This window comes from Aricia agestis, chromosome 10 (assembly GCF_905147365.1).
Source record: "Aricia agestis chromosome 10, ilAriAges1.1, whole genome shotgun sequence".
Lineage (NCBI taxonomy): Eukaryota > Metazoa > Arthropoda > Insecta > Lepidoptera > Lycaenidae > Aricia > Aricia agestis.
Window position 1 is genome coordinate 2,324,421 of NC_056415.1, and position 24,338 is coordinate 2,348,758.

General features: G+C 35.7%; 2 protein-coding genes and 1 long non-coding RNA gene across 12 annotated transcripts in view; 1 reads left to right on the forward strand and 2 right to left on the reverse strand.

The window, feature by feature from the left end:
* LOC121731023 (four and a half LIM domains protein 2) overlaps positions 1-16,821 on the forward strand; it is a 170,976-nt gene extending 154,155 nt beyond the window's left edge. For all 10 annotated transcript variants that reach the window (XM_042120323.1, XM_042120319.1, XM_042120322.1 and 7 more), the window contains 3 exons: positions 14,080-14,249; positions 14,752-14,938; positions 15,764-16,821. In XM_042120323.1, coding sequence (XP_041976257.1) covers positions 14,080-14,249; positions 14,752-14,938; positions 15,764-15,921 — 515 coding nt within the window. In that variant the 3' untranslated portion in view covers positions 15,922-16,821. The remainder of the gene's footprint in view (positions 1-14,079; positions 14,250-14,751; positions 14,939-15,763) is intronic.
* Positions 2,402-24,336, reverse strand: LOC121731027. Its single transcript, XR_006036179.1, has 3 exons — positions 23,280-24,336; positions 10,120-10,125; positions 2,402-2,412 (listed from the first exon to the last, which is right to left on the reverse strand). It is a non-coding gene; the product is annotated as an uncharacterized LOC121731027 (long non-coding RNA).
* Positions 17,359-19,573, reverse strand: LOC121731026 (uracil phosphoribosyltransferase homolog). The gene is made up of 4 exons (XM_042120331.1): positions 19,395-19,573; positions 18,791-18,983; positions 18,160-18,327; positions 17,359-17,897 (listed from the first exon to the last, which is right to left on the reverse strand). Exons 1-4 carry the CDS (start codon positions 19,520-19,522, stop codon positions 17,715-17,717), a joined length of 672 nt encoding a protein of 223 aa, XP_041976265.1. The 5' UTR covers positions 19,523-19,573; the 3' UTR covers positions 17,359-17,714.
* Positions 24,337-24,338: the final 2 nt, after the last annotated feature.

A 24,338-nucleotide genomic window follows, 5' to 3' on the forward strand; every position in this document is an offset into this window, starting at 1 on the left:
TTTTCAGAAAAACTTATCATTTTCTTAATGTGAATTCAATAAAGTTATATTATGTTGATAATATTATGTTTTATGAAAAAGATAACAACGTTTCTAAGGGCCTGTTTCACCACTTTCTGATAAAGTGCCGAATAGGCTATTCACAACTTTTTTGACAGGTTCTCCATATTTGATCTGTCAAGTTGGTGGATAGCCTATTCGTTACTTATCTGAAAGTGGTGAAAGTGGTGAAACAGGCCCCTTAAGTTATAAATTTATCACAAACACAGTCACAGAATAGATAATACAGTCTAGACTAGCGTGACATAATTTTTAAGGCCTTAGAACGTAGGATGTATTTGCGCCTGGCTAAAAGTTTTTTAAACGTTTATCTTAATTATATAAACGAAAACAAAACCGTAAAAAATATTATATATTTTTTACGAATTCTAAATCTCGCATTTGTCGATGATTCAAATCAATTATTAAGTTGCCATAAAAGTGTTATTCAACATTTGTTGATTTAACATAGTCAATAAATCTTCTTAGTAATCATTACCATAGGTGGGCGGTAAGACTTGCCAGACCCAAGGTTTAATATTAACCAGTGGCGGATTAACCCTTAATCAAATAAAGCAATTGCCTAGGGCATCACGTCTGAGGGGGCACCAGAGGAAGCACAAAGAAATCCGTCCTTAGGGCACGTTCACATCTCACTCTCACGTCACCAAAAACCATGCCAAAAAAGTTTCTAGACAAAAGCTAATGTTTTTAGGCGTTAAAGGTTTAGACACCGATTCTAGTTGACGTACCTACAGATAGGGGGGCCTACAGGCATGGATTGCTTAGGGCATCAAGTGGTCTTAATCCGTCACTGATATTAACTAGAAAATGCAAACTACCATCATACCTACTTTCTAGTTTCAACAGTAATGTCGCGATAGCAACGCTTGAATAAACTTTCCGCCTTTTACGATAGGATCAGAATTTCATCTATGTACTAACTTTATGATCGCCATTAAAACAACTATCGAAATTTCTAGCTATAAAGACATACATCAATATCAACATACACTAACGTTTACTAGAAATAAGAAGGCTTTAACTCGATGCTTATTAGTTATTACGAACGGATCCGGATATAATAAAATGCTGCACAAGTTATTCGTTAAGCATCATTCATCATGTAAAAGAGCTTTTTCACCCTTTTCGTTATTACTTATTAACAATACGAATATTAACAATAACTCCCGCACCGGTTTTGGTGACGGTGGCCGGTTTCCGCAGGCCTACGCAGGAGTAATTTTTAAAGTGCCCAAGTGTGTACGCAGTCCAAAAGAGCACTCTCGTTTCCTATCCTTCCTATAATTAGTAACTTCATAATTCAAGTATTTTTTTAGTATTTATATAAACAGTGTATTGTATTGACTCTACTACGCATTTACCTTTTAAATTTCGTATTTTATTACAAACCAAACATGGTTTTCAAACACAAAATATCACACCTTCCTTTTCAACGAACAGTTACTGTTTGTCTAACGTTGAAAAACATGTACCCTTAATTTTTATAAACAAACAAAATATATATAATATAATGGTTAAAACTACGAAACATACAAGATTTCATACAAATATTTACTTTTGAAGTTTTTTGACTAAACCAAATTACAACTGGACATTTACCACGAATGAAAAACCTGAGTTACTAAAAAGACGCATAACAAGGTTTATTATGTCGCGCTATATAAATGTCAGAGATGTTTCAAAAAGATCTTGAATCTTATTCCTAGGCAATAAGATTCAAGATCTTTCTGAAATTATGCTTTCGACCGTACTCTCTAGCGCCGAAGTTCTCCCTATTGACATTATAGTAAAGGGCACCTAGATAATCTAAAACGCTACTTAGGAGCTCCTAAGTAGCGTTTTATATTTATACCTCTAGTCTCTACACGAGACCTATACGCAGCTGCGTATAGGTCTCGTGTAGAGACTAGAGCCACATAGTTAACATAATCTGTGAAATCAACGAGTATTAAGAGGTTAAACCTTAGATAAACTAGAGATAACGAATCTTAGTACTTACGAAACCAATAGAGTTTTAGCGTTAAACTGCCGCACTGAGATATTTAAGTTTATTTAATCAAGATTCTGACATAAGCTCCATACATTTTCTGTCAAACCATTTCTCTTTAAATACTGTCCGTTAAACTAAAGTTAAGTAATCCTTAATTGAGTCGCGTGACCTTTGAGTGCGAAGATTTTTTGATAGTTCCTATATTGCCTACATAGGAGTATACTTTAGTATCTGGATTCTGGAGGCATATTGTGTTCTTGTAGTCTTATTAATCGTAACGCTATCGAAAATGGTTATGAACATCTTGATAGATCACATACATTTAAAAATCGATTTTAAAACTTTTGAAAGATTGTATACTACACTTTTCTGTAATCAGAAAATTATGTTGTATTTTTCCAACATTACACTTACAACAATATATGATACTGATAAAAGCATTGAACAATACAGTGTTATGCGTTACATAAGCCAATCATATTGTGCTCATAAAATTACATTTTATGTAATGCTATGCATTAATTCAACCACGGCGAAAGAATCAAATCAAATCAAATCAAATGTCTTTATTGCCAGAATGTTGTACATAACATTCTGTCATAACAATGGCGCGCAATTAAATTATTATTAAGTTTATATAAAATTATTTATTATTACTTACACCATAATCTTAACAAAATTTTTATTTTATTTTATTAAACACCATTATCTTAAAAAAAGAAGGCTATAATACTCGTAGAATAGAATTTTATTCAAATCCATGAATGTTACAACTACTTTTACGTACGTAAAATAGTATGTAAGTATTGTATTACATATTGTTTTGTAAATAAATAAGTACTTATTAGTAAATGAATAATAATAATAATGAGCTACACAAACAAAATAATAACAATTATTTAAACTGTATCGAAAATTTTATTGCTAAAAAACGTACAATGGGTGAAAATCATAGAGTGAAATAGCAAAGCCTAATTTACTATCGGTCTTGTCTTAGATTTTACTTGACGCAAACAAACAAACAAACACAGTATGTTGTACATAATTTACTGTTACGAAATAGGCCATTCACGAACTCTACATTTTGTAATTTACTTTATTACTGAAATTATGCTAGTAAAAGCAATATTTCATGTCGAGTCAACAAAACTTTGCTATGCAGATGCTTAATTTGATTGTCTGCGTCTGAATTCGCATGGTCGACGTCTGAAAACAATTTCATTATGCTACCTCCCCACGTTGGCCTATAATGGACCAATAAAAGTGGTTATAAACGTATAAAGAGACAGGAGGAGAGTTCGTCTATGATTGGCCATGATCCTCGTCAATTGTGCATGCTATTTTTACTTGGCCCAAAGAAGGGCCTTTACATTTTCCACAGACACCCAAACAAACAATCAGGAAAAGAATATATTCATTTACTATAAAAAGTGGCAATGGACCACTTCCGATTCTTACTGCGTATGAGAAACAGGAAATGTATGTTATACGTACAATAAATAATTGCTGAACTTGTGTACTTTTGCTTTGTTTATACTTAATTTTAAAGTAAAATATTAACCGGTATCATGGTTATGAGTTAAGTAATTTTTTCTGTTTAATGGAATTCGCAAATATTAATTTTTTAGTGTTCCTAAGAAATAATAAAAGTTCAAGTATAGAATATGTAATAGGTTTTATTTAAGATCAATTAACATAATATTATTGTCCATATATGATAGAAATGTAAACACTAAAATACTATCTAAAATATACAGATATAGAATATTAAGTATTTGTATTAAAATACAATTGTTTGTACAGTAATGTAAAGGTTACTTTTTCACACTGAAACCGCTAAACTAATTTGGATAACATTAGTTGAATAATAATGAAGTCCCGGAAAAGACATAGATAATTGAGACATATCCTCAAAATGTACGATTGTCAAGCATTTACTGAATTTCTACGCTAACGAAGTTTCTCATATTAGCACTAAAACTTGCCTAAGTCCTTTATTACAATCATAAAACAATTGTAGTCAATATACATAATAGTGTAATGCTGAAACGATGTTGTTTTGTTTCGTAGACAGTAGACAACATAATCGCCAAACATAAACATTATGTGTAATTACTTGGAAAAGTTATTCGACGCGCGAACAAGGCATTATGATTTTCCTTCCCTTTTCCCCGCTTTACTTCTCGTTGAATAATTTAGCATAATAATTACAAGAAAAATTATATTTTCTTAGAAAATCTCGCGTTGTTGTTATTAGTTCAACGAACCCGGTGAATCATTTTATTGTTGTTTTTAATGATAATTGCATTACATAATAATGTTTATAATATTTCCGATGAGATTCTCTAGCTAAACTAGAAGTATTTCCTGTACAAATGTTGACTCTAGATTATACTTTTAAATCTGTACACAAGAAGAAAATTCTCTGCATAGCAATATTAAAACACGATTAATAATACAATTGTTATCCAATTAATAATATTAATTACCTAATTATCAATAAGGTGTAGACAGACCTCATGTTTAAACAAAATAGATTGCGTCAATTTAACACTTGTGTAATTACGAGTAATTATTGTCATTTATTAATTGGTCTTTGTCTACCTTGATTCGAGATAAGCTTGTCACATAATATTTAAAATTCATTGCAAAAGAGAACATGTTAACATATTATGTAGAGTCAAAAGTCGACAGGCTAGGCAGGCTGCAGGGCTAATATTATTTCTAGCTATACATAAAATCCACATTTGATTGATTGCAAATCATCCTTCTGGTCCTAATGCTTCCATTTGTGTATAAAAACCACAGTTTTCAAATTGTTTAGTTACAATTTAAACGTACAAGTTTGTAAGGTCTTTATATTATCAGCGTCAAATATTTTTAAATCCACAAGGGTAAAATAAAACTACAACTGCATCAAATGCTGAGCTTTTAATAACTTCCCTTAAAGATATGTAGATTTTAGCTATGTCGTCACAAGAAGTCAGTTTCCTTAGATGTTGAGCTTTCAATACCCTCCCTTAAAGAAATGTAGAGCTATGACGTCACAGGCCAGTAGTCAGTTTCTGAACTTGTTGAGCTTACAATACATTCAAAGAAATGTAGAGCTATGACGTCACAGGTCAGTAGTCAGTTTCCTAAAATGTTGAGCTTTCAATACCTTCCCTTAAAGAAATGTAGAGCTATGACGTCACAAATCAGTAGTTTCCTTATCTCCTGATTGGCGAAGGTTGAGGCGACAGATGGCGGTTCGCCTCCACCTCACCGTTAATGCCCCTTGACCGATATACTTGCTGAAACCACATAAACTGTACATTTTATGTGCAATGCCAAAAAGTAATGAAGATGAGATGTCGTATAACTTAAATAAGAAATCAAATCAAATATAACGTATCGTAACGTAAATAAAAAAGTAAAAATATAAGTGGCTTTTAAAAACTGTTCTTTTTTTTAGAGTTCATTCTCACCAATCGCATATTTTTGTATATCTGGTATAATGTGCTCTTAAAATGTTCCCGACAAACTCTGAGTGGTTATGAGTTCTACAATTCATAGAAAAATATACAGTCATTTGACTTATTTTAAGCTTAATGGGAGCAAATGATTCATTAATATTTTATTGAATCATAACATAACTTGGAAGTATTTTAGGCTCAATAATGGGAGATAAAAAACAAAAGAAATCTACTCTCTCATCGATATAATTAATTATGTATGTATGTCTGTCCATTTTCGGCAACGTGTATCATCAATACACCGTTAATGTCAACGGTCGCTAAATTACATTAATATATTGCTTATTTTGATAAAAATAAAAGTTCTACATCTTAATTTCGTTGGTAGGTATTTTAAGTTTTTGCTAACGGATAGCCAACGATATATTTGTAGTAACTATGTGTATATGTCGTAGGATGATTTGATAAATCCGTGTTTTCGCGAAATCCCTAGAATTTTCGCGAAAATTCTAGGGATTTCGCGAAAACACGGATTTATCAAATCATCCTACGACATGTATATATGCTTTCGTTTAGTATTGAGACCTATGATTTTAGTTTTTTAACAAGACTACAACCATATATTCTTCTGGGTTAAAAAATATCCTAAGTACTTCCCAACACTCAATGTATCGAAACAGATATCAGACAGACAGTTGCAAAGACAGACAAACACAATTTCTCATTTTATCATTATCAGTATGCATAATTTTCCCCCAAAATTCAACCATCTTTTTCAACCGAAAATTACATTCAGGCATTAAGTCAGTCTACCCAATCGACATTTCATCCCTTCATATTCAAAATGCAATTTGTCAGTTATAATAGGTTTCGGTGGGAGCCCCCCCAAACGGGGGGAATTTTAATCCGCCCTCACCCTGCGGAACCCTATATCCTTTATGATTTATCTATATAATACTAGATGACGCCCGCAAATCCGCTTCGCCAAAATTAGTTCATCGCGTGAAAACCGTACATTTTTCTGAAATAAAAGTATCCTATGTCCTTTCCCTGGACTCAAAGTATCTCCATACCAAATTTCAGCAAAATCGGTTCAGCGGTTTGAGCGCCAAGAGGTAACATACAGACCCTTTCACATTTATAATATTCGTATGGATCTCTATCATTCGGAAATAATTATAACTTGACAAAGTTCGCGATGAAGTAATCTACGATCTTTGTAATTGTAATTACAGGCAAATATCGCCCTAGATGGCACACAATAGGTGTCAGAGTGGCGTGCGGTGTGTACTTCCTACACGTCTGACATCATCCATTCTACAAATCGCGGCCTTCGATCACTGCGGGGGGATATTTAGAGTGGCTCAGCCACCTGTGTGCTTTGGTACTGATGGAACTGACCGATGTGAATCCCATCCATGGATTTAGCATACGTTTATTAATTCATCATAGTAATTTGCTGAAAGTGTCTGTCAGCCTTTTTGTTTGTCTGTCTTTTTGTGTCTTTTGGGGTTTGATGTAGGTAGTAGGTACATAATATAATACATGGACACCGCTAGCTTGGAAAAAGATATAGATAGTCACGATTAAAAGTACGGTTCCCGCGCGATATACTTGCAGCATTGCTTGCAGCACAAAGTTGTGAAAAACATTTAGCGTAAAATTAAGAGGAGTCCACACCGCCCTTTTTTCCATACAAACGCTGTCCCCTGTTTCCTCCCTGGATAATGATAGTAAAGTTATAATTTTTTTCCTGAATATCTACGGCCACTAATACAATGTCTCTATGTTTTCCTTTTTTTCATAATTTAATTATTAAATAAGATATGAACGTTCAAAAACCCCAAAAATGGCCAGATTTTCCGCTGTATTCAAACGTCCAGAAAACAGATTTGGCTAGATTATATACAAAAAGCAAAACATGGGAACACAACTCAAGCCTTTCTTTAATCTTTAGTGAAAAAAGTACTTAAATCGGTTAAGTTTTGGAGAAGGAATCAGGGGACAACGAATCGTTGATTTTCTGCAGTTGTCTCTATCGTTTTCTGCGGTATAGGCTTGAGGTAAGGGAGACAACTATAGATATTACACGTACTTTTTTTCATTTCTCTAGCCCCTGATGTATCCTCTTAAAAAGGTTTGCTTAGAATAATTAATATAAGTTCCTTGTGTAAAATGTCAATTATACCACATTAAATATAGCTCGATTTCACTCTAATCTCACTATCTAGTGGTCAAATCTGTCAAATACCTTTCTCCCGCCCCACATAGATAGTAGTTTTATAGTCCTACCGCCAAGTGGAAACCTCAGCGGTGACGGATTTGGAACGGAAGGGAATTAAAAGCCCTCCGAGAAAGTCAACAGAACCTTAGGGTTGGCCCAGCAAAATATACTATGTCGATAAAACATTATATTTTATAAAAAATATTGCTAAACTCAAAAAAAATTATATCATTTCATTCGTTTGAGAGCTACGATGGACAGGCACAGGACTCTTGAAATGATATCACCCCTCTATTTTTTAAAGAGAAAAATATTCCTAATATAGACACTTTGAAGAGTGAAAACGCTGCTTTTATGTTACAATGTTGCTTGTATTTAGAAGTAATTAAGATTTAACTAACCTTTTTTGGATGTCGGTAAAAAACTAGCAAGCGTAGAGACATACGAGCCATCCCTCTCTTTACAGTGAATAGTAAACCACAGGAGTATCGCCTTACCGCTCTCCATGGGACATTCAGAACCATGCTAATGAATGTTATCAAGTACAGTCATTACGGGACTAGAACCCCTTTTTGTGAAGAATAATTACTCGCTTTTGTTCGTCTTTTGCACTCAATCCTTATTTTCTTAATATGTACCTATGAGGTAGAGGTAGGGGTCTTAGTAAATTTTACATCTTCTATCTTCTTCTCTATTAAAAAAAAAAAAAAACATTCTTGAAAGATTAACGTACATGCAAAACTCTACAGCTGGGAACTTTATATTTCGCACACGACAGAAAGGTTTATTTAAAATTCCATCCCTAGAGGGCTATAAAATCTCTACATGAGTTTTCTAAATTGTGAAAAATTATACGATAATATTTTAAATCGATTTTCAAAAAGTAGGAAGATCTCAATTCGACCATATATAAGTATGTTATTTTTTATGTTTGTTCGCTGATTCTCAAAATTACATTTAGTTAAAATAGTGCGGTGCCACTGTCAAGTTTATCAGTATCGATAAATTTGACATTGGAATCAGAGCTCTGGCAAAAAACGACAACGCCTAATTGCTGTTGTTGACTTACATGAAATGATTATCATGTATTTATTCTGCATTGTGCACCGTAAAAGGAGTTACAGCCTTGTTTTCACGCTGATTTAACTTGTAAGGGATAAATACCAATCAGTTTTAAGGTACGATGAGTCAGGTTTGTGACGAAACGAAGCAGTTACATTTTTAAATGATATCGTTACTTAGTATGTAACCACTACTTTATTAAAGATTTTTTTAAACTTCGTCCCTTTTTCTAAAGGAAGCAAACAACGTGACAATTTGAATCGAATGGATCTTGTTTAGCGAACACAATGCAAATTTGCGAGTGGCGGAAGGAATTATGAAGCATGATTGCTTTTGTGGCGGTACCCACAATTCGCCTAACATTCCTGCATCGCGCTATCGAAGTTTTCTGAGCGCGTCGGTATATATACGACAGCTGAGATGTATCACGTGGGCTTCGGCCTGACCGAGCATACCACCTCGCTCGGTCGGAAGATCTTCCTTTGGCCGCCACGCACATATCCCACATTGGTGACCCCGACGTGATTTGAACACGCAACCTTTTGATCATCACTCCTCGCCCCTCCGCACCGCGCCAGCCAGCATCACCTCATCGGGTACCTCGTCCACTAGCCGCAATGTACCGCGGCCTGGGCGACTCCGCATCGGCATCATCGGGCTCTCTCACTACACCGACCGGTCAGCAAGCAGAGCACATCTCTCCTGGTCAGCACGTAGCATCGGCCCCGCACGGCAGCTTATCCGACTCACTAGATCCCGTGCAGCAGCTTACAGTTCCGACTCACTGGGACTCACTGCAACAGTTCCGACTCACTGGGACTCACTGCAACAGTTCCGACTCACTGGAACTCACTGGCACTAGGCGACTCAAGCGACAAGACTTCAATATTCGACCTCCGGTCTTCGGGGGGGAGTGATGTGGCGGTACCCACAATTCGTCTAACATTCCTGCATCGCGCTATCGAAGTTTTCTGAGCGCGTCGGTATATATACGACAGCTGAGATGTATCACGTGGGCTTCGGCCTGACCGAGCATACCACCTCGCTCGGTCGGAAGATCTTCCTTTGGCCGCCACGCACATATCCCACACTTTTGTTCTTAAGTAAACGAAACTCGCGGCTCCCCCTGTTTCTACTTCTATTACTTTATAATACTCAATAATTTATTAAATGTAGGCAAATTGACATATTTTATTATAGAAAGTATAGACCGACATGGTACTTTTGGCGCTTGGTGAACTAATGCTGTCTTGTACAGTATACCTTCAATGACATCTGGAATACAAAATTGAGACACTCATTAACTACATTGTCGCCTAAGTGACACAAGTCTCAATAAAAAAACACTCTACCACATAAAAGTCATTGATCTCCTTACGCTGACCGCAGTGTCTCTATTACCCACAAAAAATGACACACGATATGTCAACATGACACAAGTGGGTCACAGTGTCGGTCACTCTGACATCAAATGTCATTACCGCCGTCCCATATACAGGTAGGCGAAGGTGGACTGTGTGGGAGCTGAATATCGATAGTTGTAGAGATGGGAAATTTACCATTTATACAACTATTCATCGACCAATTAGTCGATAAATAGAGAGATATCTCTAGATAGGAAACGTGTAGAAACTATAGGTGGCAGCAAATGTCAAGTTAATAATCGATTACAAGTTTCGGATTGGCAACACTAGTTCGCACTTTCGCAGCACATTCGTGGTGTTCGTTTACTATAAGTACTTAATAATTTTTAATTCACTTTTGTTGCCCTGAAAATAAAACCGATATACATATCTTTACTTAGCCATATCTTTTTAATAAATTTTCACGAATTAAAAAGGATCTACGTGAACCTAGTTTGAGTGAAAGAAGGGCCAAATAAAAATACTTTCACTGCCATCGCTGAAACGCATAGCGTGACAAAGAGGACAAAAGTAAAATCAATATGGAGTCCTGCAGAGTTCCGGACAGGACTCAATCACGCCGGCAAACTTTGTTCAGCCTCTCTCTGTACACACACTAAATGAGTTTTGGGGTTTATTGTGCGATTAAAGCCGTACATTCACTACACAACTACCTACATACAATGAGGTCTAGATTCTAGATAGTTGTGTAGTTGTGTATGTATGCGGCTTTAATCTAAATAGGTTAACTCAGCAACGCGAAAGTTATCCATTGGCCACTATCCATATCAGTATATTGCGAGATTATCACAGAAATAAATTTATGCAGCTCAATAATTTTTCCACATGAAAAACAAAGTAACTATTTTTTTTTGCGAATCTTATTACATGTACCCTTTACAAGAATATAGGTACTACGCCTGATATCTCATATCTGTCTATATCAGCTCTTTGTAAACTTAAAGTAATGTGGCATGGAAATACTTTGAGTCCTAGGAAAGGTCAAAGGACATAGAAGAGTATTTTTATATACTTACGCAAAAATATTGTTGTATTACCTTGCTTAAACCAGTACCAGTTGTGAGTAACGTTCAGTACTATTATATTTTACATACTTATAGACGATAGTATAATGTAACTAACTATTTAACCGCATTAAGCCAATATTCCCCTGGCGGCGAACCTCAAGGATCATCATTAACCTTAATGAACTGAACATGACTATAACTGCATGCAGATACATGCGACACAAAACGGCCGTACGGCCTCATGCATATGCATGCTTTCTGTGCACGCTGACATCAAATCCTTAACTGTTTGAAATTGTAGATAAGTAAGGATGACGACATAATATCAGTTTTTAGGATTCCGTATTGATAAAACGGTGGTCTGTTATATCTCTGACATTGACGCTTGCGTGACGAAAAAGTAATTATGATTGAATCTGACGATGATATTATAAGGCATAAGCCACTGTTATATCTCTGACATTGACGCTTGCGTGACGAAGAAGTAATTATGATTGAATCTGACGATGATATTATAAGGCATAAGCCACTGTTATATCTCTGACATTGACGCTTGCGTGACGAAGAAGTAATTATGATTGAATCTGACGATGATATTATAAGGCATAAGCCACTGTTATATCTCTGACATTGACGCTTGCGTGACGAAGAAGTAATTATGATTGAATCTGACGATGATATTATAAGGCATAAGCCACTGTTATATCTCTGACATTGACGCTTGCGTGACGAAGAAGTAATTATGATTGAATCTGACGATGATATTATAAGGCATAAGCCACTGTTATATCTCTGACATTGACGCTTGCGTGACGAAGAAGTAATTATGATTGAATCTGACGATGATATTATAAGGCATAAGCCACTGTTATATCTCTGACATTGACGCTTGCGTGACGAAGAAGTAATTATGATTGAATCTGACGATGATATTATAAGGCATAAGCCACTGTTATTATAATGTATGTACTGTTCTGTGCCGTGTGCGATCACTGCATTGTTCTTCTGAATTTTGGATAAACATTTTAAGAGCAGATGTTTGTGTCCATGTTGACACTGTTGTTATAAACTTTCGCCTTGGTCGTACAAATCCAAAATCAGCCTTACCGATAGGTCAATAAACCTTGAACTGCATGTAAACCCATCACCCGATCACATGCAAACCTCAAGGACACTCCAAACTCGCAGCCGTCACGACATCGTTACGATCTATGAAATTGACGTTCGTGTATCGAAACAATCGTTCCATTATTTGAAAAACTTATATCACGCGTACTTATTACGGTACCAATACGTATTACGTGATGGAGGTACCTACTTTCTTTCTATTATTAATATGTTTTTTAATATTACAAACTGTAGAGTAATTTCCTCATTTTCAATAAAATGGGGAAACTACAATCAAATGAAAGAATAAAGATTACTTATACCTAGGTACTAAATTCTAAAACATTAGATATGCGCCGGATTACTGTACTGCCGCGATAAGAAGAAAGGGTGTAACTTCCATTTTTGGCCAAATAGAGTTATAAGTACATTCAGAATCAGCAGAGAAAACTCTATCTTTCTGTCGAAAGGAAGGAAAAGGAGGAGGAGGTCTGTAGGAAACATGGTCGAATTCCGAAAAAATTTTTTTTTGTTCCCTAACAGAACATTAAATAGAAAGCCATAAAATGTCCTTGTATGTTCTGAATCATTTATGATGAAAAGCCCTAATTTCCAAATTGTGGCTTTTCATACTTGCAAGGAAATTTATGTTACTAGGATGAAAGGGCGATAATATATTTTTTACTTCTTTTCATACAAGTAATCTGCGACTTACCAGGTGGAAAATGCCTCAAAAAGAAGAAAAAAAATATTTTTGATGATTTTTATGAAGCTTAGCTTAATAAAAAGCTTTATAAGCTTAATTATCAAAATACACATAATATAATTAAGGCCTTTGTGAAAATTCAATTGTATACCTGTTACCACAAAAATCACGTTAGTTGTATGGAAAACGTCACCCACATCCATATTTTAGGGTTCCGTACCTAAAGGGTAAAAACGGGGACCCTATTTTTAAGACTTCGTTATCTGCAGTAAATTTAAGTATATGAAATGGTCATAACTCATAAATTACTCAATAAAAAGATGCCAATAAAAATAAAGATATTATTGAAATAAGATTTACCTACGTAGGTGCCAAGTTCATTATACATTTATTATAACTGTTAGATGATTTATGTTAATTATATCCCAAATTATGCGCTTGTATCTTTGTTTGTAGATGATTTAAGAGATAAGATCTCCGTTGGATCATAATAATTAAATAAAACCTCAAAAATCCGTGAACCGTTTGACCTGGCCGACATTACATTTAGTATTTCTGTGAACTGACTCACACACTTAATACAATTAAATATTGGTTTGATGTCCGAGTTTTTGCGTCTCATGTCTAGCTATCAAACAAGGTTAGGAATTTGAGATCGGTCTGGTCTTTTTGGATTTTTTGTCGATTCTTCCTAGTTCCTGATCAAGTGACTATTTATAGTTTTAACACTTTGCTATTTAAGTTTCAAATAAGGTTTTTACTTTCTATCTATCTCTTATTCTATCCGCCGATTCTAGAAGTGTAAAATCAGTAAGCCGGCCCCTAGACAAGCAATTTTACGTATTGCGTAATATTACATGTCCGTCTAGGGTTGATATTGAACATCGCGCGCCTTCAATCTAATTGTCGAATAAACTGTTTAATAAAATTTAGGCGTGATACTGACAATAAAATTTCTCGTCTTGGGAGTTGGGACAGGCTAATCGAGTATAACTTTTGGCATTTCGCTTTTAGTAACTTGTAATATTTTGTCGTTTTCAGGAACTAAGAAGATGGAGTACAAGACCCGGCAGTGGCACGAGAAGTGTTTCTGCTGCGTGGTGTGCAAGAACCCCATCGGCACGAAGAGCTTCATCCCGCGCGAGCAGGAGATCTACTGCGCTGGCTGCTATGAGGACAAGTTCGCTACTCGCTGCGTCAAGTGCAATAAGGTCGGTTTTTTTTTCATTCTAATCTTTCTCTTTCGTTCTCTGCATTTCTGTCTCTCTCTCGCTGTTAGCACTAAGAGCTTCCTTCGGTCACTAATCTCACTATCTAACAACTGCATACTTATAAACTAAAGACCTGTCACCTGAGTGAAGTTGTGATCTAAAAGGAGTAAGCGCGATCAATTGACCATCTTTGATTGAATTGACCATCTTTCCGCAGCACGTCGAACTAGTAATAGCAATTTGAGAGAATTGTATTTTTTTACGTTTTTAACTATTACTTAATGTCAAATTAATGCTCATTTGTGCCAGTGAGTTAATATTGCTAGTTATACAATTTTAAACCACACGCACCATAATTTTAAACCAAGACTACCGCAAGTGAGCACATTGCTTGTAAAGTCTTTCATGAAACAATGTAAAGTCACAATCTCAATTCTCAACATCCCACTTTTCCTTGTGAAATAACAACGTGACTAATTCTCAATCTCAACTCCCTTTTCAGATCCTGACGCAGGGCGGAGTGACGTACAAGAACGAGCCGTGGCACCGCGAGTGTTTCACGTGCACGCACTGCGACACGTCGCTCGCCGGCCAGCGGTTCACGTCGCGCGACGACAAGCCCTACTGCGCGGAATGCTTCGGCGAGCTGTTCGCTAAGCGCTGCACCAAGTGCGCCAAGCCTATTACTGGTATGTTGGAAATCTACTTTGTGTTCTTGAGTAAATTTTTAACTAAAGTTTAGGTACTGTAGGCATGGTGTGTAGTGTTTAAACTGAGTTCTAAACCATAAAGTTAATATACCTAGCGGAATAGAGAAACAAAGGCCTGAGCAAGAGAGATGTCACTATCAGTAACACTGCGTGGTAAAAAGAGACGTGTGATACATGACAGCAGCACTCTTTTTTTGACGTCCAGTCGGCACGTGCCGCACGTTGACTATTTAATCTCATAGAATTCATGTTTAATCATGCTTGTGTAAGTGTATACGTACACATATTTTTACACACAGATGAAAACCAATTTCGGTTTCGTTTGACAGCTCGAGATTGTTGCTCTATTCCGCTAGGTATATCAAACTTTATGGTCTAAACAGACCATGCCGAAGTTCCACGGTGGAAGTTCGGACTTCGGCATGATTGTGTCAGCAATACGCATACAATAAACGCGACGGAATTTCGGCATGGTGTGTCATCGGTAATTTAAAATACATTGCAGGCGGAATCATGCCAAACTTCCGCCGCGGAGCTTCGGCATGGTGTGTTTAGACACTATGAGAACAATTCCGAGTCTCACACCTCGAATGTCTCTTTAAATGGGAGGTTTGTCTCATTATGATATTAGCATGTGCGATATTTGAGACTGGCTGCGGTAGAAACGATATCGAAGCATCAGAATCGAGCCCTAGCCATTCCGCCCCAACATATGGGACTTCTGCAAAAAGGGCATTTAGTCCTGTAAGATAAAATTCAAAATACATCGTGTCCTCCTGACTGACAGTTGTGTCCTTGTTGCAGGCATCGGCGGCACGCGGTTCATCTCGTTCGAGGACCGGCACTGGCACAACGACTGCTTCAACTGCGCGCAGTGCAAGACCTCGCTGGTGGGCAAGGGCTTCATCACCGACGGACCCGACATCATCTGCCCGGAGTGCGCGCGCCAGAAGCTCATGTAAAGCGCTCTCTCGCTATCTCACTCTCTCGCGAGTCGCGACGCTCTCGCTCTCTCCGGGACTCAGTCGGCGCGTTTCGTTTCAGCGGCCGCACGCTCCTCCCGCTAGTCGCGCACGCGAGAGACTGGTGCCTGTCGGACGCGCCGTTCGACCCGCCCAGGAGGGTCCCCTAGTTCCCGACGATATTTTTATACAAAAAACCCATGAAAAATCACAAAAAAAATTCGCCCGCACGAGTATAAATAATGCTGCTTTTCTACTCATTTTAGTTAAGGTGTTTATATATTTCGTTTACTAATCGCTCGGTCCTCGCGTATCGTGTCGCTCTAATCGCCGTATATTTTCGCTTTGGCTGTCGTCCTAGTGTAGGTGTAACCCGGGTTACCTAGTGCGATTCACGCGATGCCTTAATAACATATCTAAGTCAATTGAGGGTCGCGGCGGGCCGGGGGCTGTGGCGGGTCGCCCCGGCCCCCGGCCCGCCGCGGCCCGACGTAGCGGTAAGTGTAAGTCTATCAGATGTATGTCTATTTATTGAGTATTTATTGTGAGTTCGGTGCGCCAGGCCGCGCTTGCTAACAACGACGCGAGTGCTCCCACTAATATCTCGAATGGCTCGTTTAATAATCTAATGAATGTTATATCTATTTTTACACGGAAGATAATAATATTTTTGTAGCGTTAGTTTTGTACGTAAGGTTAACGTTGGCCGGCCGCGGCCGCCGCGAGGGATCACGTCGATGGTTATCGTTAACTGTTAAGGTTAAATTATTGACATGTTAATAAAGTTTATTAATTTATAATGTACACATTAAACTTGCTTAGCCGTGTGATCTGATCTAATATTACAATGTATCCATAGATTGTATAAAAATATGAAAATAAATTAAATGATCGAAAGTATATTGTTTGTATTTATTTTGTGCCTTTCCTTTGTTTTAATTTATTACTTTTGTGCTCGGAAATGGTGAATGCGATAGAAGGCTCATCTATTATACTTGAAACAATATTCAATAAAGGTCTTTCACTAGGTGGTGTTTCTGAAAATTAAGAAGGAATCAAATATTTAAAAAAAATACTGTAAATTTAAAAAAAACACTGTGTGCTTTCATTCATTTATTTTATTTACAACAGTAAAATACCTTCAGAATTATAGTTTAATACCATCTACTTATCATAATGGTAGGATTATTGCAAAAGACAACTTTAACAAAATTAATGATAAAACCAAAAGAGATTTTTCATAAAATTACAGTGTTGCAAATATTTTTAGTTAAGTACAAAGTCAAATAAATATAATATGCCTAGATCTATACACATTGGATATAAATATTTACACTAATATAAATCTACATAAAGCGTTTTCTCAGGATCCATTATATTTTATAATTTCTTATGCTTATAGAAGAAATTCTTATAGAATAGTCTGAAATTCAGACTACTATTATAACAGATTTTTTTTATAAGTAAAATTCTGATTGATTCTCGTTAAGTTTGCAGTAGGTCCAATGACGTTCCCAATGGAAAGTACTAAAATTCATTGGCAATTTCTCTATACTACTATTTTACCCATTAAAAAAACTTCCAGTGGTGTGATAAACACTGCATATGATAGCATTGTTTGTCCATTTTTGACATTTGTACTGAAACTTACCCCAATTTTACTAGGAAAATAATAACTTACCTTATTATAAAACATAAAAGAATGCTTTCACTTATAGGCAAGAATTAATCCACTTTTGCCCTGAAAATTATTTATATATTAATTGAGGCTAACCCTCAAAGTCGTCCTCGTATCAGTCAGTCCCAAAATATTTTTGTCCGAAGTGGTTTGGTGCGACGGGGTGGAGTTCAGAAGTGAGTATCTTCATCTTGGGCACATAGTCGACTACGGCCTGGACTGCAGCCGGTGTGCAGAATAAGTTGGATAGAATAATTCTTTCCTCTTTTACACCATGTTGGGTAAGCACATTTACAGCCTGAAAATAAAATAAAAGCTATAAACATCCATTCTCATATTATGACACACACAATTCTATATGTCTATTTACAACATTTTTCACAACTGAAACACCAAACAGATTATTTGATGAAATCTGGTATGGAGGGGCATGATAGTTGAATAAAATTATAATTCTTTTGGCATTCTTCATCTGCAAGTCACTTAGCTGTTGGTTCTTTTTGTTTAAAAAATAAATATTTAACATAAAATATTTAAAGAGTAAACATAAAATATAATACCTGTTTCACAGTATTGCCTGTGGACATAATAGGATACATTAGCAGGACTTGTCGCCGAGCAATGTCTTCAGGAAACTTGGCGTACACAACATGTGCTTCGTGTGTGTCGTTGTCACTCTCAACTAAGATTTTGCCAATTCTGATTGACCTACAGCAGTCTCGTAAACCCTGGAATCAGTACGGTGATATTATGTCATCTTTTGTAATAAATGCAAAAGTGTGTCTATCTATTCTCTTCAACCTCCTGCTGCCCCCCCTACAAGAGCGATCGTTTGCTAATGCTCACGTGTTTCATACCTAAACGTGGAGCGGAGAGAGTTGCGGGGTGAGAGGGGAGGCATTAAATCCCAGTTCGCTCGCTCATATTTTGTTTTAATTTTTACCTCACCTTCAATACTGTTGTGAGATACTCTTAAATTAAAAATCACAAATTTGAAGTCTAGGATTTTCTTATTCTGTCCCCCCTATATAGAATCCTGGCTACGCCCATGATTAAGTATAAAAAAATAATGTTTCAAACACAAAACCAAATTTCTGATCAACAAGACATGTTATTGTAAGGAACTCGTATGTAATGTCTTGCAACATTTGTAACAACTTCATACAACAGAACAATATAGGTTTAGTTTACCTGTTCCATAGCCTCTCCCGACCTGACAATAGAGACTCCACAATTCCCAGATCCATATTTGAGGCCCTTGTAAACAGCCCCAGTAGGTGTAACCACCTCACAGTCGGTGAAGGGCAGCTTGTTCAGACTCTCCTCAATCACAAGACGGATCAAGCGATCGGCATAAAACTTAAAGTCACTGCGTGATGTATTCCTAGAGAAAAAATCAACATTTTTTACTATACAAGCTGTCAAACTTATATTTTTAATTAATCCCCAAACAGCACCTGGCTGCCACAAAACAAGTTAAAATCTATTGTGTCTGCGATTCCCACAATCGAGGTATTACCAGGCAAATTAATAGATTGAGAAACCATTATAGTATGGTTTTGCATAGAATGTTAGTTTGTATTAGAGGTTATGCCAGCTTGAAATCCTTAGACATGTTTGTCAGCTGTTTAAGATTTTAATAGTAGAAATAGGAAGATATACAATTTTTTATTTTTTATATTTTAATAGATTTTCCTATGATTTACAATAATAGTTCAAGAATGGTGATTATGTCTAATGGAAGGTACAACACTCATTTTGTTTATTTTCATCTAATACTATATAATAACCTTACTTGTCTCGGAGGATCGTCTGCAGCTCTTTTATGTTGTCATTCGATGGTAACAATGTCAAGCTGTCTCCAAATTGCTCCTTCACATCGTTCGCGTCCCATTGCCTGATATCAGTATCGACGATATTCATTTTTGTATCAAAGAAAATGTGCACAAAATATGGATTTTATTTTCGGAATTTTCACCGCGCGTCAGACTGACAGGTGACAACTGACATCTGTCGACTGTCAAATATTTGTTTCTTATTATGGCACTTCGGCTATTTAACCATGGCCAGTGTCGACTGTCGAGTATATTATGGCGGGATAACAATATTCTTTATTACAATTTTCAACATCGTTTTTCTATATTATATTCAATATAAAATAACTTTGTAAATATTTTTAGATACGGCATAGTTAACGATGTTGTATAAACCATGTATCAGTAATGGGACGTACATTCAGCGGTCAGCCACTGCTGCAGGCTGCTGCTCCTCGCGCTGTCGGCAATATTGCCTTGAATACTTCTATACTTCTACGGCAGTAACGACGCGAGTGAGCGTTTACACTCAGCCCTCTATTGTCTACAATCTACATACTCGCCGAGTCGGGCAGCGGCAGCGGCGCGAGTGACTGTTTACAAATTACATCCTCGCACTGCCCACTTTCCTGCCCGATAGGACTACATCTAAACGGCCCAGAAGTCAGAACACACAACCAGTGGGCAGTGGCAATCTCAGCATAAACTTTCAGAGACTCCTACATGGGAGGAAGGTTTTTTTTTATATTTACACCGGTAAAGGTGCAGTTAACAGTAGGTACCTACCTATAGATTGACACGAGCTTTTACTAATAATTCCAAAACAAATAAAAAGGAGATTTCTTACTTCTTAGGAAGATCGCAGACGACATACTTTTTGTGCGATCGAGTCTGTCGTCTGCGATCTCCCTAAACCTATCTAGGTATCAGATTCGAAGTCTACATTTAAAAGTAAAGTAATAGTAAATGAACAACTACAAATTGATGCGTTACTCTTTATTAGCCCATAAAATACAAATAAATATTTGAAAGATTTACCACCTTAACATAATGTAGATAATCCCATTAGACTCATATATTTTATTGCGTTCTCAAAACACTCACAAAAATATATCTTCAAAATATTCTTATATACGTTATGGAACTGTAATCGACATATAATCGAATCGCGATTTGTATATCTTACATACTCAGACCGAATAATACAGTCAAGATAGAGCTTTGTCAAACAAAAAGGTGAGGCATGTTTTTTTAACCGTAGGGCGTGCGTTTCTTTGCACTATGACTTAAGTACAAAAAAGCCACACATAATTTAGCAAGGCGTATTTAGTCCGTCAAGAAAGTGAAGAAATTAAAAAGTGGCAACATCGTAGTGTCATCCCTTTTTTCTTAGATTGATTAGAAAGAGATGACACTACGATGTTGCCACTTTTTAATTTCTTCACTTTCTTGACAGACTATATATAGTTTTGTTTACGACACTGTGTGACACAGCGAGGCGTACTTTTAGCAGCCTTAGTTCTGGCTTTTTATTTGGTCTGAGATTACATAATTATACAAAAACAATGTACAACATCGTAACATAAGGAACAAGTCTTTAAATACGCTAGGGCGACACGGGTAATTTGACAACACGATAGATACTATGTATACTTCACAGTTATATATATTTAAACATATTCTGTTAAAACAAAAACCAATACTGAGAAAATCGTGTGTGATGATCGTAACTAAACAACGATAAAACAGCCATTTGGAAACATACATTAAATAAATTAAACTTGTAAAATGTAACAAAACATTTTAAAAAAATTAAAATTAAAAGATTGTGTTATAGGCAGAGGATATTTTCAATTTTGCTTATTAAGTTCCTAAAAAAAATCGCTAGCAGATCGTTACTGCTAATAGCTATCGAATTATGCCAAGTTCGGTGCCGACATTTGAAGTACTTACTTAATTATCCTTGGTTTCTGATACACGGTTTAAAACGGTGGCTTAATTGTTTTATGACAAAAAAATACCAAATTTGGTATTTTTTGTAACCGTATAGATACAGTTTTAAACCGTGTATCAGGCGCTTAATACAGAAACTTTACAAGGTCTTGCCAGATAAAGTTACCTTTAAAACTTACGAGGCCAAAACATTATATTAAGTATTTATTTTTACCTACTTAACATTTCTACAGAAACTATGTTGATGAATTCTGGTTGTTCGGATTTCAAATATATACGCATCCATAACGGTTTTACTAATATTTAGGGGCTAAATAAATAATAAAAAAGAGCTTATATGCTGGATGGAAGCACTAAGCACTTCTAAACCTAGACAATAAATTGACATGACCTAGATAGTCTACTCCGAACAATCGAGACTGTAACCCCGTTTGTGACATCTAAAAGATTTTAAATTTGAACTTAACATTGTTACTAACACTAAAACATTGTACAATAAAAAATTTGCTTTGCAAATTAACTACAAAACGTTTATATTTAAATAAACAAAAGTGGTGGCTTTGAACCGAAGCGTTTTACATAAACAATGATTAAACTAAAGAAGTGCATGCCAGTGCAAAGAAATGTAGGATGTGCTAATCGAGATATTAACATAATGTTAGATGGAAGAAGAGGAGGAAAGATTAAATATATCATACCGTCTCCCTCATCTAATGAGCGAGACAGGCCATATTGCTATACTCGAACAAGTGTTACACTCTTTCTGTCTTGTCATATTTAATATCAAGATATTCGATATCATCCTCGCCACTTAACACATCTCTTCTATAACATCTATAATCTATAGAGGAAATCATTATTTTATCTAGTAAAAAAGTTGGTAAACGCTATGAAAAATCTTTGTATCTAAATCAGGTCTACAACAAAAGGCATAGCACCTACTGCATTTGAGTACGCGTCGTTTAATAAGATTGCTACAAAAGTCTTTGAGAGAATTTGACACATATTTTTCATTCTATCTGTTATGCCAATGCCATCTTATATTGCTGTTTGTACTCCAGCCATTTTTTTAATATGGCGCTACGATCTGTCAAAAATAGTTCTGCACTCTGCCGCGGCACTGCATGGCCTACCCATAGTTTAATGTTAACATCGTTTAGTATGTAATTTAAATCTAATAAAAGCTTATTTTGCGCATGTCGTTAACATTAACACAAAATCTATTCGTTACTATCAAACTATTTACATTTGTATTTATAAATATTTTATATCACTAACACACAAGCAGTTTTAGCAAAAGCCCAATTGAAAAAGTTTCAACCTATTTTAAACATTAAGCAACTTACTTTGTGCGCTTGTTTGACAAGCCTATCAAAGTAAACGGGATGGTACAAAAAGCCTAAATTTTATTCTCAGCAGCTTCAGACACAAACTAAAACCGCAAAGAATGATCACATTGAAATATCTCCCTGTGCTTTCATACAATTATGCAACATAACCCCCATAGCTACTACGATGGCGTTTCAGTGAACGCCATCGTTTTCCAGATGTTAAGTATATAAGTAATTTAATAAAACCCATACGAAGCCACCAAACTAAATTCTTTGTAACCCTGCTCTAATAAATACTTAAATTCACTAAATAACACGACTGCCCTTAACAACAACTAGCGTTAGACTTAGACGGGTCATAAAGTTGATGATAATAATATTATCACAAGAACATGCTACTTTAAGTATGTACAGTCAAAAGTTATTTGAATTTACACTATGTAACACGCATTATGTTGGCAACACTATTAAGATCTTTTGGTGTCAAGAACGTACCTAAGGTTACCAAAAGGTTAGTTAAACTAAAACCTTATTTTTTATACATTATGAAAATAGTTTGCCAGACTTAATTTAGGGTTTTACGTTAAACCTTTTAACTTTCTATTTCTCTATATTGCTTCATAAAACATATCTACATTTATTTACATTTAGTTTATTAAAACAATCTCATGCAATATTTGCAGAATTTCTAAAGGTTCTTGTGACTTTTAAATTACCTCAGACAATTTCAAATAGTTTTATTAAAAAAAAATTGGCAACTGCTTATTAGGTTACAGTGTTACCAGACTATTATTATGATTTTTAACTGATATAATAATATTATTATGTATTATCTTTAGGTTTACTAACAAGATGAGAAAACACAGACTCGACATCGAAATGTCTCCCAGAAAAATGCTAATTTTATAATTTCTATTGCAGTTGCCGAAAAACGCCAAGTTAGGTCAGTAGCTAAAATGGCCTCGCCTCTAAAATGCGTGTTTCTGAAATCACAGAATTTGGAATGCTAACTAGACATGATAATACAGGTAAAACTTGATCAGAAAATTTGAAACCCAGATTTTTAGACCTTTAGCGAATCAAAATGGCAGTTTCTGTGTAGATGCGCACTAAAACCGCCATCTTAGATCAGCGTCTACATTGACATAGTATTGCGGGTTTTTAAATTTTCTAGTCAAATTTACATTTGTATATTTATCCATAAATTCCTGTTTGTACAAAACAAATAAATGTATGGTTATGATGACTATTGAAATATTACTGATGCTATGAAATCAACTCGATAACAAATAATATTATACACATTATATTTGTACTTGTATAAACTATTTAGGGTTGGATTTAACTATTTACTAATTCGTGGTAGGGTTCTACTATAATAATTATTATATACTTTTTTATTTTCAGTACTTAGTAGAATACATAAAAATGTACTCGTGTAGTTATCAAATATACATGGACCATTGTCTGAACCCTAAAGTGAACTTTAGGCAGATGATACAACATACTATACTTATTTGATTCGTTTTGATTTTTAAAGCAATTTAGACCTTAAGCAGCCGTATATACAGCCTATGTCCATTTCATGAGCTATTATTTAATTATTCAAGGCCAAATTAAATATTTTATGTTATTTATGCC